Source organism: Myxine glutinosa, chromosome 10 (genome assembly GCF_964187855.1).
Source record: "Myxine glutinosa chromosome 10, kmMyxGlut1.1, whole genome shotgun sequence".
Classification (NCBI taxonomy): domain Eukaryota; kingdom Metazoa; phylum Chordata; class Myxini; order Myxiniformes; family Myxinidae; genus Myxine; species Myxine glutinosa.
In genome coordinates, this window is record NC_136270.1 from 2,945,810 (window position 1) to 2,962,295 (window position 16,486).

Genomic DNA, 16,486 nt, shown 5'->3' on the forward strand with positions numbered 1-16,486 from the left:
CTTCCCTCAGATCGGCAGTCTGCTGCCTCCTCACTCTCTGAAGACCTGGACAAAATCACAGACTGGTCAAACAAGTGGAACATGTCTTTCAATCCTGACAAATCTCACACTCTTACTATGTCTCTCCGAAAAGATCGACTGGACAACCCTCCCATCTACTTTCTCAACAATCCTCTCCAAGAAGTTCTGTCGCTCAAGATTTTGGGTCTCACTATCTGCCATGATCTTTCTTGGGAAAACCACATTTCCAAGCTGGCCTCCAAAGCCAGTCGCCGACTGGGCATCCTCCGTCGTGCGAAGTCCTTCCTCGGCACACCTGAGCTCCTCACCACATACAAGGCTTTCATCCGCAGCTCAATGGAATACTGTTCTCCCCTATGGGCCGGTGCTCCTGCCTCACACCTAGCTCGGCTTCACGCTGTTGAAACCAAAGCTTTCAGAATTATTGGAATCTCCCGCGATGAAGCTATCTCTGAGGGCCTTTCACTCACTCACCGCAGGCAGGTAGGTGGTCTTTCTGTCTTCTACCGACTCCTCTCCGGCCTTGCACCCCCAGCTCTCTCTGTGCTCTGTCCCCCAAATATTCCTACAGGTCGCACAAGATCTGCCAGCAACCCTCTGATGGTTAAACTGCCGAAATCTCGGCTCTCTGCTCACCTTCACTCTTTCATTCCTCTTTTCTCCCGCCTCTGGAACAAACTCCCTCACTCCCTTCAATCCCACTCCTCCCTCCAGGTCTTTAAAACAGCTGTTCACCACCATCTCTTATCTTCCCCCATCCAAAACCTTGATCTTTTCTACCCCCGCTAATTCACCCCAGATCCACCTTGTTTGAAATTCCAACTTCTTTCCTGGAAGTCCTGGCAGTGTCCATATGTTTTATACCTCTCCCACCGCCCCCTTCCCATGCCCCCCCCCCCCAAAGCCCTCGCCCTCTCTCAGATCTCTCGATGTCTCCATGTCTCTCGGTCCCTGCTCTCAAATGTTGTGTTTGTGTCCTTCCCCCTCTCTCCCCATCTTGTCTACCGCTCCCGATGTTATATGTTTTATGTGTCGGTTTGTCTTTCTGTGTGATTAATGTTCGCTCTTTCACGAGCCTCGATCTTGTATACAAAACAAAAAAAAAAAACAAAAAAAAAAACGATCATTCATTCATTTTTTCATTCCAATATGGCTACCGATTACGTCGTCAATTTAATTCTCCCATACAATTTTTGTGGAGATCATGCTCAATAAATTTCAAACTGATCGGATCAATAGTTCTACTTGTCTAATAATGACGTCATAATGAAGGCACCATGACTTCAGCATGAATATATGTTGTTCTCCATGGTGAGTACTTCACAATAAGCTTTGCTCCAATTTTTTCCATGGAGTGGTTTCGGAGATTTAGAGGTGCAAAATTTTTCGGTTTTTCCAATATGGCGCCCGTACCACGTGATCTATGATGTCATAATCAACATTTTAAAAATTCTGCAAGAGGTGCCCCTATAATGAAAATTTCTTGGAACTCAGACCAATGGTTGCAGAGTAAAACATACGTTCTGTGCGGACAAACAGACAGACAAACAGACAAACAAACAAACAAACAAGAAGACGTCATGCAGAGCACGATACTTGCAAAATCCACTCCCGCCCCCCCCCCCCGAAAAAAAAGGTTGCAAAGGTAAAGAAAATTGTCCATTTCATTAAGATCAAAATTGACGATCTTGATCAAAGCTTGGGTCAATAGGATGAAAAGTGATGATTTTCTCAGATGAAAATTTGATTTTAGAAGTTTGACCTAGATTTGACCTTTGACCTTTTGACCTCAAAAATAGTTGGTTTCCCAATTTAGTGAGGCACTATGCAAATGCTGTTACATTTTCAAGTCAATCGGATGAAAATTTACCGTTTTTCAGATGAAAATTGATGATTTTGTAGGTTTAACCTTGAGTTGACCTTTGACCTTTTGACCTCAAAAATAGTTGGTTTCCCAATTCAGTGAGGCACTATGCAAATGCGGTTACATTTCCAAGTCAATCGGATGACAATTGATGATTTTTCAGATGAAAATTGATGATTTTGTAGGTTTGACCTTGAGTTTACCTTTGACCTTTTGACCTCAAAAATAGTTTGTTTCCCAATTCAGTGAGGCAATATGCAAATGCTGTTCAATTATCAAGTCAATCGGATGAAAATTTATGATTTTGGAAGTTTGACCTTGAGTTGACCTTTAACCTTTTGACCTCAAAAATAGTTGGTTTCCCAATTCAGTGAGGCACTATGCAAATGCTGTTACATTTTCAAGTCAATCGGATGAAAATTGATGATTTTTCAAAGAAAAATTATTTTGGAAGTTTGACCTTGAGTGACCTTTGACCTTTTGACCTCAAACATAGTTGGTTTCCCTATTTAGTGACTCAATGTGCAAATGCTGTTCAATATTCAATTCAACCGGATGAAAATTGACAGTTTTTCAGATGAAAATTTGATGATTTTGGAGGTTTGACCTGGAGTTGACCTCTGACCTTTTGACCCCAAAAATAGTTAGTTTACCAATTTAGTGATTCAATGTGCAAATGCTGTTCAATTTTCAAGTCAATCGGATTAAAAATGGCGATTTTATAAATTTGACCTCCAGATGACCGTTGACCTCAAAATCAATAGGCTTCTCAATTGGGACGACCTATACAACTTGGTGAAGTTTCGTGAAGATCGGGTTCAAAATTGTGACTTGTAGGCCGGTGACAAACAAACAGACAGAATAACAAACACAATCGACCAATATACTTGAAAAATCTTCGATTTTGCAAGTAACAAACAGACCCAAATACAATACCCTGTCCCATAGTTAATGCAACAAAATAAAATAACAAAGTAAATTGTCAGCCCGACATCAATTTCTCCAGACCCACGGACTCACCCACGACCTGACTCGCCAACAGCATTCCAGCAGTGACCGCACAGAAAATGGAACGGAGTGGATTTGACGGAACTTTATTCATCATCCCTCGGATAACGACGACGCTCCTTCAGCCACGAACAGACTGCTTGAAAAGTGTCCCCAAAAAGTGTCCCCAAAGCTCTCTGGGTGTTTCACCCCCACCGACCCCCACCAAGCTCCCCTCTGGATGTTTCACCCCCACCGACCCCCACCAAGCTCCCCTAGAAATAGCAGGCAGTGCTGATGTGTCCGGGCACGCTGCCGCCATTGGTCCCGCCAGCAATGTTAACAAGGCCTGTGAAACGTCAAGAGCCCCCGTGAATCAACACTGCAGCACGACCTCTGGTGCAAGGCCATGTCGCACCAACGATCACTCCCTCCATGTGAGACCTGCTCCATTCTTTCCCAAGTCATCGTCTTCATACAGCCTCCGGCCTCCTCCTCTTTTTCCTTGCGATCTACTTGTAGCCATGACGTCATGAGGTCTTGCATTTTACCCGAGAGTGTGAATTTTCACGAAACTTTTTAATATATTCCTGGGGTCGCCAGTCTCTGAGCCTGAGGGTGGCAAGCAAGTAATTTTTGATTGGTTTGTTGGAGGGTGTGAGTCACGTGTGACCGAGAGGTAATTTAATTGGTAAAAATTTTGGGGGTGAGGGGGAGGGAAAGAACCACAACACAAAGGAGGAGTGAGTGTAAATTAGTGAGTGAGTGTGAGTGTATGTATCTGTCTGTGTTTGTGTGTACGTGTGTGTGTGTGTGTGTGTGTGTGTGGTTGTGTGTGTGTGTGTGTGTGTGTGTGTGTGTCTATCTGTCTGTGTCTGTGTGTGTGTGTCTATCTGTGTTTGTGTGTGTGTGTGTCTATCTGTCTGTGTTTGTGTGTGTGTGTGTGTGTGTGTGTGTGTGTGTGTATCTGTCTGTGGGTGTGGGTGTGTCTATATGTCTGTGTGTGTCTATCTGTCTATGTAAGTGTGTGTCTATCTGTCTGTGTGTGTCTATCTGTCTGTGTTTGTGTGTTTGTGTGTGTGTGTGTGTGTGTGTGTGGTTGTGTGTGTGTGTGTGTGTGTGTGTGTGTGTGTGTGTGTGTCTATCTGTCTGTGTCTGTGTGTGTGTGTCTATCTGTGTTTGTGTGTGTGTGTGTCTATCTGTCTGTGTTTGTGTGTGTGTGTGTGTGTGTGTGTGTGTGTGTGTGTGTGTGTGTGTGTGTGTGTGTGTGTGTGTGTATCTGTCTGTGGGTGTGTGTGTGTCTATATGTCTGTGTGTGTCTATCTGTCTATGTAAGTGTGTGTCTATCTGTCTGTGTGTGTCTATCTGTCTGTGTTTGTGTGTATGTGTGTGTTTGTGTGTGTGTGTGTGTGTGTATATGTGTGTGTTTCTGTGTGTATGTGTGTGTACCATGTGTACCCTAACCCTAATCCCGCAAACAATGTGTACTCTCATTAACCCCAACGGTTTTATGTGTTAGTTCGGCCTACCTGTTGCCACCTTTCCTCTCCCTATATCAGCACTCACCTGTTTTGTTGTTCCTGTATTCTGCAGTCACAATTGGAAAGCTTTCCTCTTCGCAGGTCACCATGACACGCTCAGCCTCGTGTTATAAAGGCCTTGGCGAGAAACGTCACATTGGTGTTTGAAATTTTCAATTTCAATTAGTTCTCCGCCATGACACCACGTGATCATGAGAACCCGTTTCTGGGCACACGTTGGCATGTTGACGTCACGCAACGAGAAGGCACAGGACGGGAAACTTTGTTTTCGGAATAAGTGCTGAAATATCCCTTCTGAGACGCCAAGCCTGGGTTCGAATCCCGACATTTTAAAAATCCATTTGATCGGCAACCGTTAGTCCGACTGACACGAAATTGTTACCATAGGAGCGCCTCTGCCTGTAGAAAGTTTTATTCAAAATTACGACGTCATAGGTCACGTGGTACAGACGCCATTTTGTAAAAACGTTACACTATATCTCCGAAACTGCTCAATGTAAAAAAAATGAAAGAAGGCTCATTGTCAACTACTCCCCATGGGGAATAAGATATTTTAATGATGATGTCATCTGTGCCTTCGTTATGACGTCATAATTCGACAAATACAATGCTTGATCTGATCAGCATGAAAAAAGAATTTTCTCTGCAACTTGTAGTCCGATGGACACTAAATTTTGACCATAGGAGCGCCTCCTCCGGTGGAATAGTTCAATGATAATTATGACGTCATAGGTCATGTGGTACACGCGCCATCTTGGAAAAACCGAAAAACGTTGCTCCTCTATATCTCCGAAACCGCTCCATGGAAAAAATTGAAACATGGTGCGTTGTGCAGCACTATCCGAGGGAATAAGATGTGTTAACGATGACGTCATTGGTCCTTTAATTATGACGTAATAATTCGACAAATACAACGCATGATCTGATCAGTATGAAAAAAGATTTTTCTCTGCAACTTGTAGTCCGATGGACACGAAATTTTGACCATAGCCTCCATATGAATGCCTCTTCCGGTAGAATATTTCAATGATAATTTTGACGTCATAGGTGTTGTGGTACATGCGCCATCTTGGTAAAACCGAAAAACGTTGCTCCTCTATATCTCCGAAACCGCTCCATGGAAAAAATTGAAACATGGTGCGTTGTGCAGCAAGCACTACCCTCGGGAATAAGATGCGTTAACGATGACGTCATTGGTGCCTTAATTATGATGTTGTGGCGGACACAAAAGCCCACTGGCGTGGTGACATCATTCCACGCACCAAGTGGGCGGTGGCCACGCCCGAGGGGTAGGCGTGGCCTCAGGATATACACCGGGCGACCAGCCCGGAAGAGTTCAGTGTTACAGTGTAGTCTAACAATAAAGACGTTCATATGTTACCGCTTGTCCGCTTCCTCCTTGCTCACAAGCAGCGCGCGTAACGCCGCGCTTTACTGGTGACCCTCGACGTTGGATCTGCCGTAGCGATCCTTCCGAACACGACGCCATTGCAATGGCCAACGACAAGTCAATGGCGATTAAACTTCCCGAATTTTGGGAGGCCCAGGCCGAGGTCTGGTTCGTTCAAGCCGAAGCCCAATTTCAGCTTCGGCGCCTCACCAACGACGACCTGCGCTACTGCCATGTCGTCGCCTCCCTCGGGCCCGGCACGGCCGCTCGAGTTGTGTCCGTCCTTCGCCACCCACCGGACGGCCACAAGTACGAGGCACTCAAGCGGCTACTCCTAGCCACGTTCAGCCTCACGGACGACGCACGGGCCGACCGCCTCCTGGATCTCCCCGAGCTCGGTGAGACGTGTCCGTCGGTCCGAATGGACCATATGCTGTCACTGTTGGGCGACGAAGCCCCCGGTTCGCTATTCCGGGCGCTTTTCCGTCGCCAACTTCCAGCGCAGGTTCGCCTCGCGTTGGCCGGGACCGGGCTAACGGAACCCCGAGCATTGGCGGCCGAGGCGGACAAGTACTTCGCCGCTTCGGACACGCGGGCGAGCGTTGGCGTGGCCGTCACGGCCTTCGACGCTGCTGTTCCACAGCATCATCTTCTACAGCACGCTGAGTTTCAGCAGCATGATGATACGCACCTCGTGAACGCCGCCACGCCCCGCCCACCGCCGCGGCGAAAACCGCCACCGCGGGGAAACCCGTCGACTCCACCGGCCTGGCGGAGCCAGCCGCGCTCCTCCAGCTCCACCACCTGGTGCTGGTTCCACGCCAAGTTCGGCCACGAAGCTCGGCGGTGTCATCCGCCGTGCTCCTTCAACGGGTCGGGAAACGCCCGGGCCGGCGCTCAATTGTGGCGATGAGCGCCGGCCGTTCGAGCAGCCTGCTGTTCATAACGGACACCTTCTCCGGGCGCCGTTACCTGTGCGACACGGGAGCACAGGTGAGTGTCATTCCCGCCGGCACGTCAGACAAGCACGCCGCGGGTGGGGGCCCCGCGCTGCTTGCCGCGAACGGGACGCCCATCCGTACGTACGGAAAACGCTGCCTCTCTCTGCGGCTTGGAGGGCAGGTTTTCCGATGGACGTTCGTCACCGCCGACGTGCCCATGGCACTGCTTGGCGCGGACTTCCTGTGCGCTAATGGGCTCCTGGTCGACGTCAAGCGCAGACGGCTTGTCCAGGCCGAGACGTTCAGCTCGCTCGCATGTGCATTGCCCAGCTCAACGAGCGGCTTGCCAAGCGGCTTGCCGAACGATTCGGTTCCGGCCACGTTGGTCTGTACGCTTCCGGCAGCGGACGCATTCACCCGCCTCCTCGCCGGCTTCCCGGCCCTCACGCGGCCCACCTTCTCGGCGGGGGCCGTCAAGCACGGGGTGGCCCATCACATCCCCACCGTCGGGCCACCGGTCTACGCCCGGGCACGCCGCCTCGAGCCGACGAAGCTGGCGGTGGCAAAAGCGGAGTTCGCTACCCTGGAGCGACTCGGCATCGTTCGGCGCTCAGAGAGCGCTTGGGCGTCGCCGCTGCACATCGTGCCGAAGCCCGGCGGGGGATGGCGACCGTGCGGGGACTATCGCCGTCTCAATGACGCCACGACTCCCGACCGCTACCCCGTCCCCCACATTCAGGACTTTTCCGCCCGTTTGGCGGGCAGGTCCTTCTTCTCGAAGGTGGACCTCATACGCGGCTACCATCAGGTCCCCGTCAGGCCGGAGGACGTCCCGAAGACGGCGGTCATCACGCCATTCGGACTCTTCGAGTTCCTGCGCATGCCCTTCGGTCTGAAGAATGCGGCTCAGGCATTCCAGCGACTGATGGACAGCGTCCTGCGCGACTTGGATTTTGTCTACGTCTACCTGGACGATATCCTCGTCGCCAGCGCGTCCCGTGAAGAGCACCTACGCCACCTCCGCACGCTCTTCGAACGCCTGGGCCAGCATGGCCTGATTGTGAACCCCGCAAAGTGCCGGTTCGGCGCCGCCACAATCGATTTTCTGGGGCACCGTGTCACCAGGCACGGAGCCGTCCCCCTGCCGGCCAAGGTGGAGGCGGTGAAGGGGTTTCCGCGCCCCCGCACGATCAGAGGGCTGCAGGAGTTCCTGGGCATGGTGAACTTTTACCATCGGTTCCTGCCCCGTATCGCCCAGCTCCTGCGCCCCCTGCACGAAGCTCTCCGAGGTAAGCCGGGCAAAGGCGACGTTACCTGGACCGAGCAGATGGACACGGCGTTCACGGGCGCGAAGCTCGCCTTGGCTAACGCCACCATGCTCGCGCACCCGGCGCCCGATGCACCGATCGCCCTCACCACCGATGCCTCGGACTACGCGGTGGGCGCGGTGCACGAGCAATGGGTGCGTGGAGCTTGGCAACCGCTGGCGTTCTTTAGCCGGCAGCTTTGCCCGCCCGAACGCCGTTACAGTACCTTCGACCGCGAGTTGCTCGGACTTCACTTGGCGGTCAGGCACTTCCGCCATCTGCTCGAGGGCCGGGCGTTCACTGCCTTCGTCGACCACAAGCCGCTGATCTTCGCGATGGGCAAGGTCACCGAGCCATGGTCGGCCCGGCAGCAGCGTCACCTCTCGGCCGTGTCCGAGTACACGACGGACATCCAGCACGTCGCGGGGAAGGACAACCCGGTGGCGGATTGCCTTTCCCGGGCCGTCGCCCACGCAGTCCACCTCGGCATCGACTATGCCCGGATGGCAGCGGACCAGGCCGCTGACCCCGACGTCCAGGCCTTGCGGACCGCCGTCACGGGCCTCCGCGTCACCGAGGTGCCGTTCGACGGCGCGGGCGCGGCCCTCTTGTGCGACGTCTCCCTCGGGCGTCCTCGCCCCATTGTGCCCGCGGGCTGGCAGCGCCAGGTGTTTGACACCATCCACGGCCTGTCCCACCCGGGCGCGAGGGCCTCCCAAAGGCTGATCGCCGACAAGTTCGTCTGGCATGGCCTCCGGAAGGCCGTCCGCGGCTGGGCCAGGACATGCCTCGCGTGCCAGCGCGCCAAGGTGCACCGGCACACCCAGGCCCCGTTGGCCCCGTTCACGGTGCCGGAACGCCGGTTTGACCACGTCCACGTGGACCTGGTGGGACCTCTGCCCCCCTCGCGGGGTTTCACCCACGTCCTCACCATGGTGGACCGCACCACCCGGTGGCCGGAGGCCGTGCCCTTGGCGTCGACAACGGCGGCCGATGTCGCGCAGGCTTTCATCGCCACCTGGGTCGCCCGGTTCGGCGCCCCCTCAGACATCTCATCCGACCGCGGCCCCCAGTTCACCTCGGAGCTCTGGGGGGCGGTTGCGCAGGGGCTCGGGGTCCGGCTGCACCGAACCACGGCCTACCACCCCCAGGCTAACGGCCTGTGTGAGCGATTTCACCGCTCATTGAAGGCCGCGCTCTGGGCCACCCTCCGCGACGGCGGCTGGGTCGACAGGCTCCCCTGGGTCCTGCTGGGCCTCCGGACGGCGCCCAAGGAGGACCTGCGCGCATCCGCGGCGGAGTTGGTCTTCGGGCAACCGCTGCGGGTGCCGGGCGAGTTCCTCCCCGACTCCACGGCACCATGGTCCGCGGCACAGCAGCGCTCCGCTCTGCAAGAGACCGCCCAGAGGTTCGCCCCGGTGCCAACGGCATGCCACGGGCACCCACCGACGCACGTCGCCCCGGAGCTTCGCACGGCGGAGTACGTCTTCGTCCGCCACGATGCCCATCGGACACCACTGCGGCCCCCGTACGACGGGCCTTTCCGCGTGCTGGAGACCGGGGCGAAGCACTTCACCCTGGACATCGGCGGTACTCCTGACCGCGTTTCGGTAGACCGCCTCAAGCCGGCCCACCTCGATGTGGACCATCCACCGCCAGTGGCCCGACCCCCACGTCGGGGCCGCCCTCCTGCGGGCGGACCCCCGGCACCGCCCAGCCCCGCCGCCACGGCGCCCCCCGGTCCTGTACCCATCCCAGGGGCAGCCAGGGGCATCCCACCTGGTATCCCTGCACCCCAGACGCCGCCGATCGCCAGGGGGCGCTTCGGCCGGGTCATTCGTCTGCCCCGCAAACTGGCCCTCCAGGTGCGCGGGAATTCTGGGGGGGCGCGTGTGGCGGACACAAAAGCCCACTGGCGTGGTGACATCATTCCACGCACCAAGTGGGCGGTGGCCACGCCCGAGGGGTAGGCGTGGCCTCAGGATACACACCGGGCGACCAGCCCGGAAGAGTTCAGTGTTACAGTGTAGTCTTACAATAAAGACGTTCATATGTTACCGCTTGTCCGCTTCCTCCTTGCTCACAAGCAGCGCGCGTAACGCCGCGCTTTAATGTAATAATTCGACAGGGACAACAGTCTTATCAGTTTGAAATTTATTGAGCGTGATCCACACAACAATTGTATTGAAGAGTATAAATTTATAATGCCATAGCTTACGTGGTCTGGCAGCCATATTGGATCAAATAAAAAACGTTAAAAAACGGAAGAGTTGGCTCGCAACAAGTTGACTGCGCAGGGTAATTATTCTATGAATACCATCTAGTTTTCCTTGCCATCCAGATCCAGGCATACTTGCCAAAGTTGTCAGTTAATTGTAATGTCCATTATATCATTGGACAAAAATCCCACGCTGTGTGGGATTGTTCCTCGTCACCATGTCAGGCTGCCTGTGCCAGCATCTCTCCCTATATGCTGATGCCAAGAAAATGAACAACTGGTTAACGATCTTAAACGAGTGTTTTAATTCAGGAAGGAGTCAAACTCTCACTTTATTCATCCTTAAGGATTGCCTCTGAAGTCCTGGACCTCAGCATCACCTATAACCTGTCTTCAGCAGATCATATCTCCAAGCTGGACTGCAAAGCCAGTTGCCACCTGGTAATTATCTGCAGTGGCAATTGTTCCTACCTCTGCTGTACTCAGCTTATATAGTACAGTACTGTAGTGTACCAGGCCTTCCTCCAAAGTGCCATGGAATATGGTGCCCCATGATGGGGTTGGTGCTGCTGCTTCCATGTATTGTTTCCCTTGAAACTCTCCACATTATTGACATCTTGTGAGGATGAGCTGAGGCTTTTTCATTTCTGCGGCTGCTTTTCATGGTCATCACAGACAGGTAGGTTGACCTGCAGTTTTTACCTGCTCTATTCTGTACTTTCCCCTCTGACCGTCTCACTTTCCTTTATAACACCCACCCAACAACTATCAGGGATGCCTCTTCATGGTGGTTGTACCCCCCAATGCAATACGGGGGCCAAATCTTTCCCATTCTTCCCTGCTGCCCAGATTTGTCAGGGCAGTGCAGGCATGGTCAGAGAGCCGATCGGTCCCCATGGTCCAGCTCTTTCCCTCCCTCTGTCTGTCTGTCTCTCTCTTTCTTTCTCACTCTCTCTCTAACTCCGTCATGCCCTAACTTCGTGAAGGCGGGTGTACACCATCTGGGATGTTTGTGGATCTTTGGGTCGGTCCTGCGAGATCGATCAGCTGTCTCCATGACGCAGGCTTGTTTGAAAGAACTGTCCTGGGCTATACAACAACAACAACAACAACAACAACATTAGGTGGCTGTGGAGCGGAGTGCATAGACGGAGATATTCCAGTGGGCCTGGAGTGGTTAGTGCAGACAACAATGAGGAATGTTGGAGTTCTTGAGATACCAACACCAGGATGGGATTGGGGCCTGTCGAATTGAAGAAAGAATAGCTGGGGAGAGACCCAGATGAATAGGAGATGTTCTTTGAGATAAACATTTCTGTTGGGTGTAGAATGATGAATAGGAGATATTCTTTTCGAGAAACGTTTCTAGTGGGTGTAGAATATTCAAAAGTGTAGCACGAAGCTGGATTGGGAAATCAATGATATTAGAATAGAGATTTTGAATATTGGTGAACTGCATTGTTTGGGATGGTGGAGGAATAGGAAGTGAGGGCAGGAGTGCTAAGTGGTGGCAATGGTGGGGGACACTACAAACACAGGCGTATGACTAGGAGTGGCATGGGAGGGGTGCAGGCTTGGAGCATGTGATGGGAAGCAAGGCGAGGATGTGAGAGTTGGGGGAGGGAGGGCATAAAGCTGAACTTGAGGGAAAATATGTGAGGAGGAGATGGGGTGGAGTGGTGGGTGTTTATCCAGTATGCATCTCTTGTCCATTTCAGAATCCTGACAAGTCTCGCAGTCCCTGCCGCTGAAAATCATACCCATAGCATGATGCTGCCACCGCCATGCTTGACGGTAGGGATGGTGTTTATGCAAACTCCAGGCATGCCGTTATGTGCCTTTTTCTCAGCAGTGGCTTCCATCTGTACACTCTCCCATGCTAATGATGGAGCTCACTGTGCCCTTGGGAACTTTCAACACTCTAGAAATTGTTTATACCCTTCTCCAGATCTATACCTCCTCACAAATCTATCTTTGAGTTCTACGGACATTCCTTGGACTTCATGGTAGAGTTTCTGCTCTGACATGCATTGTCAATTGTGGGACCTTATATAGAAAGGTGTGTTTCTTTATAAATCATATCCAATCATTTTAATTGGCCACAGGTGGACTCAAATCAAGTTGTAGAGACATCTCAAAGATGACCAAAGGAAATTGGATGCACATGAGCTTGATTTGGAGTGTCATAGCAAAAGGGTTGAATACTTATTGACTCAAGACATTTCAGATTTTCTATTTTAATTCTTTTTTTTTTTAATCCTAAAATTCCACTGTAAGATTATGGGATATTATGTGTAGATCAGTAATAAAAAAATCTCAGTTTAATCCATTTTAAATTCTGGCTGAAGCATATAAAATGTGAAATAGTCAAGGGGTGCGAATATGGCACTGTACATGCTTACACATATAGTGGACAGAATGATGGCACTGTACATGCTTACACATATAGTGGACAGAATGATGGCACTGTACATGCTTACACATATAGTGGACAGAATGATGGCACTGTATATGCTTACACATATAGTGGACAGAATGATGGCACTGTACATGCTAACACATATAATGGACAGAATGATGGCACTGTATATGCTTACACATATAGTGCACAGAATGATGGCACTGTACATGCTTACACATATAGTGCACAGAATGATGGCACTGTACATGCTAACACATATAATGGACAGAATGATGGCACTGTATATGCTTACACATATAGTGGACAGAATGATGGCACTGTACATGCTAACACATATAGTGGACAGAATGATGGCACTGTACATGCTAACACATATAGTGGACAGAATGATGGCACTGTACATGCTTACACATATAGTGGACAGAATGATGGCACTGTACATGCTTACACATATAGTGGACAGAATGATGGCGCTGTACATGCTTACACATATAGTGGACAGAATGCTGGCACTGTATATGCTTACACATATAGTGGACAGAATGATGGCACTGTACATGCTAACACATATAGTGGACAGAATGCTGGCACTGTACATGCTTACACATATAATGGACAGAATGATGGCACTGTATATGCTTACACATATAGTGGACAGAATGATGGCACTGTATATGCTTACACATATAGTGGACAGAATAATGGCACTGTACATGCTTACACATATAGTGGACAGAATGATGGCACTGTACATGCTTACACATATAGTGGACAGAATGATGGCACTGTACATGCTTACACATATAGTGGACAGAATGATGGCACTGTACATGCTTACACATATAGTGGACAGAATGATGGCACTGTACATGCTTACTCATATAGTGGACAGAATGATGGCACTGTATATGCTTACACATATAATGGACAGAATGATGGCACTGTACATGCTAACACAGATAATGGACAGAATGATGGCACTGTATATGCTTACACATATAGTGGACAGAATGATGGCACTGTACATGCTTACACATATAGTGGACAGAATGATGGCACTGTAATGCTTACACATATAGTGGACAGAATGATGGCACTGTACATGCTTACACATATAGTGGACAGAATGATGGCACTGTACATGCTTACACATATAGTGGACAGAATGATGGCACTGTACATGCTTACACATATAGTGGACAGAATGATGGCACTGTACATGCTTACACATATAGTGGACAGAATGATGGCACTGTATATGCTTACACATATAGTGGACAGAATGATGGCACTGTACATGCTAACACATATAATGGACAGAATGATGGCACTGTATATGCTTACACATATAGTCGACAGAATGATGGCACTGTACATGCTAACACATATAATGGACAGAATGATGGCACTGTATATGCTTACACATATAGTGGACAGAATGATGGCACTGTACATGCTAACACATATAATGGACAGAATGATGGCACTGTATATGCTTACACATATAGTGCACAGAATGATGGCACTGTACATGCTTACACATATAGTGCACAGAATGATGGCACTGTACATGCTAACACATATAATGGACAGAATGATGGCACTGTATATGCTTACACATATAGTGGACAGAATGATGGCACTGTACATGCTAACACATATAGTGGACAGAATGATGGCACTGTACATGCTAACACATATAGTGGACAGAATGATGGCACTGTACATGCTTACACATATAGTGGACAGAATGATGGCACTGTACATGCTTACACATATAGTGGACAGAATGATGGCGCTGTACATGCTTACACATATAGTGGACAGAATGATGGCACTGTATATGCTTACACATATAGTGGACAGAATGATGGCACTGTACATGCTAACACATATAGTGGACAGAATGCTGGCACTGTACATGCTTACACATATAATGGACAGAATGATGGCACTGTATATGCTTACACATATAGTGGACAGAATGATGGCACTGTATATGCTTACACATATAGTGGACAGAATAATGGCACTGTACATGCTTACACATATAGTGGACAGAATGATGGCACTGTACATGCTTACACATATAGTGGACAGAATGATGGCACTGTACATGCTTACACATATAGTGGACAGAATGATGGCACTGTACATGCTTACTCATATAGTGGACAGAATGATGGCACTGTATATGCTTACACATATAATGGACAGAATGATGGCACTGTACATGCTAACACATATAATGGACAGAATGATGGCACTGTATATGCTTACACATATAGTGGACAGAATGATGGCACTGTACATGCTTACACATATAGTGGACAGAATGATGGCACTGTATATGCTTACACATATAGTGGACAGAATGATGGCACTGTACATGCTTACACATATAGTGGACAGAATGATGGCACTGTACATGCTTACACATATAGTGGACAGAATGATGGCACTGTACATGCTTACACATATAGTGGACAGAATGATGGCACTGTATATGCTTACACATATAGTGGACAGAATGATGGCACTGTACATGCTAACACATATAATGGACAGAATGATGGCACTGTATATGCTTACACATATAGTCGACAGAATGATGGCACTGTACATGCTAACACATATAATGGACAGAATGATGGCACTGTATATGCTTACACATATAGTGGACAGAATGATGGCACTGTACATGCTTACACATATAGTGGACAGAATGATGGCACTGTATATGCTTACACATATAGTGGACAGAATGATGGCACTGTACATGCTAACACATATAATGGACAGAATGATGGCACTGTATATGCTCACACATATAGTGGACAGAATGATGGCACTGTACATGCTTACACATATAGTGGACAGAATGATGGCACTGTACATGCTTACACATATAGTGGACATAATGATGGCACTGTACATGCTTACACATATAGTGGACAGAATGATGGCACTGTACATGCTTACACATATAGTGGACAGAATGATGGCACTGTATATGCTTACACATATAGTGGACAGAATGATGGCACTGTACATGCTAACACATATAATGGACAGAATGATGGCACTGTATATGTTTACACATATAGTGGACAGAATGATGGCACTGTACATGCTAACACATATAATGGACAGAATGATGGCACTGTATATGCTTACACATATAGTGGACAGAATGATGGCGCTGTACACGCTTACACATATAGTGGACAGAATAATGGCACTGTATATGCTTACACATATAGTGGACAGAATGATGGCACTGTACATGCTAACACATATAGTGGACAGAATGCTGGCACTGTACATGCTTACACATATAATGGACAGAATGCTGGCACTGTACATGCTTACACATATAATGGACAGAATGATGGCACTGTATATGCTTACACATATAGTGGACAGAATGATGGCACTGTACATGCTTACACATATAGTGGACAGAATGATGGCACTGTACATGCTTACACATATAGTGGACAGAATGATGGCACTGTACATGCTCACACATGTCGACAGAATGATGGCACTGTACATGCTCACACATATAGTGGACAGAATGATGGCACTGTACATGCTTACACATATAGTGGACAGAATGATGGCACTGTATATGCTTACACATATAGTGGACAGAATGATGGCACTGTACATGCTAACACATATAATGGACAGAATGATGGCACTGTATATGCTTACACATATAGTGGACAGAATGATGGCACTGTATATGCTTACACATATAGTGGACAGAATGATGGCACTGTACATGCT

General features: G+C 49.3%; 2 protein-coding genes across 2 annotated transcripts in view; one reads left to right on the top strand and one right to left on the bottom strand.

Moving 5' to 3' along the window:
• Positions 1 to 3,001, bottom strand: part of LOC137433646 (sushi domain-containing protein 5-like) — a 117,262-nt gene extending 114,261 nt beyond the window's left edge. The window contains exon 1 of the mRNA XM_068125931.2: positions 2,906 to 3,001. Coding sequence (XP_067982032.2) covers positions 2,906 to 2,990 — 85 coding nt within the window. The 5' untranslated portion in view covers positions 2,991 to 3,001. The remainder of the gene's footprint in view (positions 1 to 2,905) is intronic.
• The window catches only part of LOC137434292 (trafficking kinesin-binding protein 1), a 1,208,017-nt gene that overhangs the window by 507,604 nt on the left and 683,927 nt on the right, over positions 1 to 16,486 (top strand). The window lies entirely within an intron of this gene.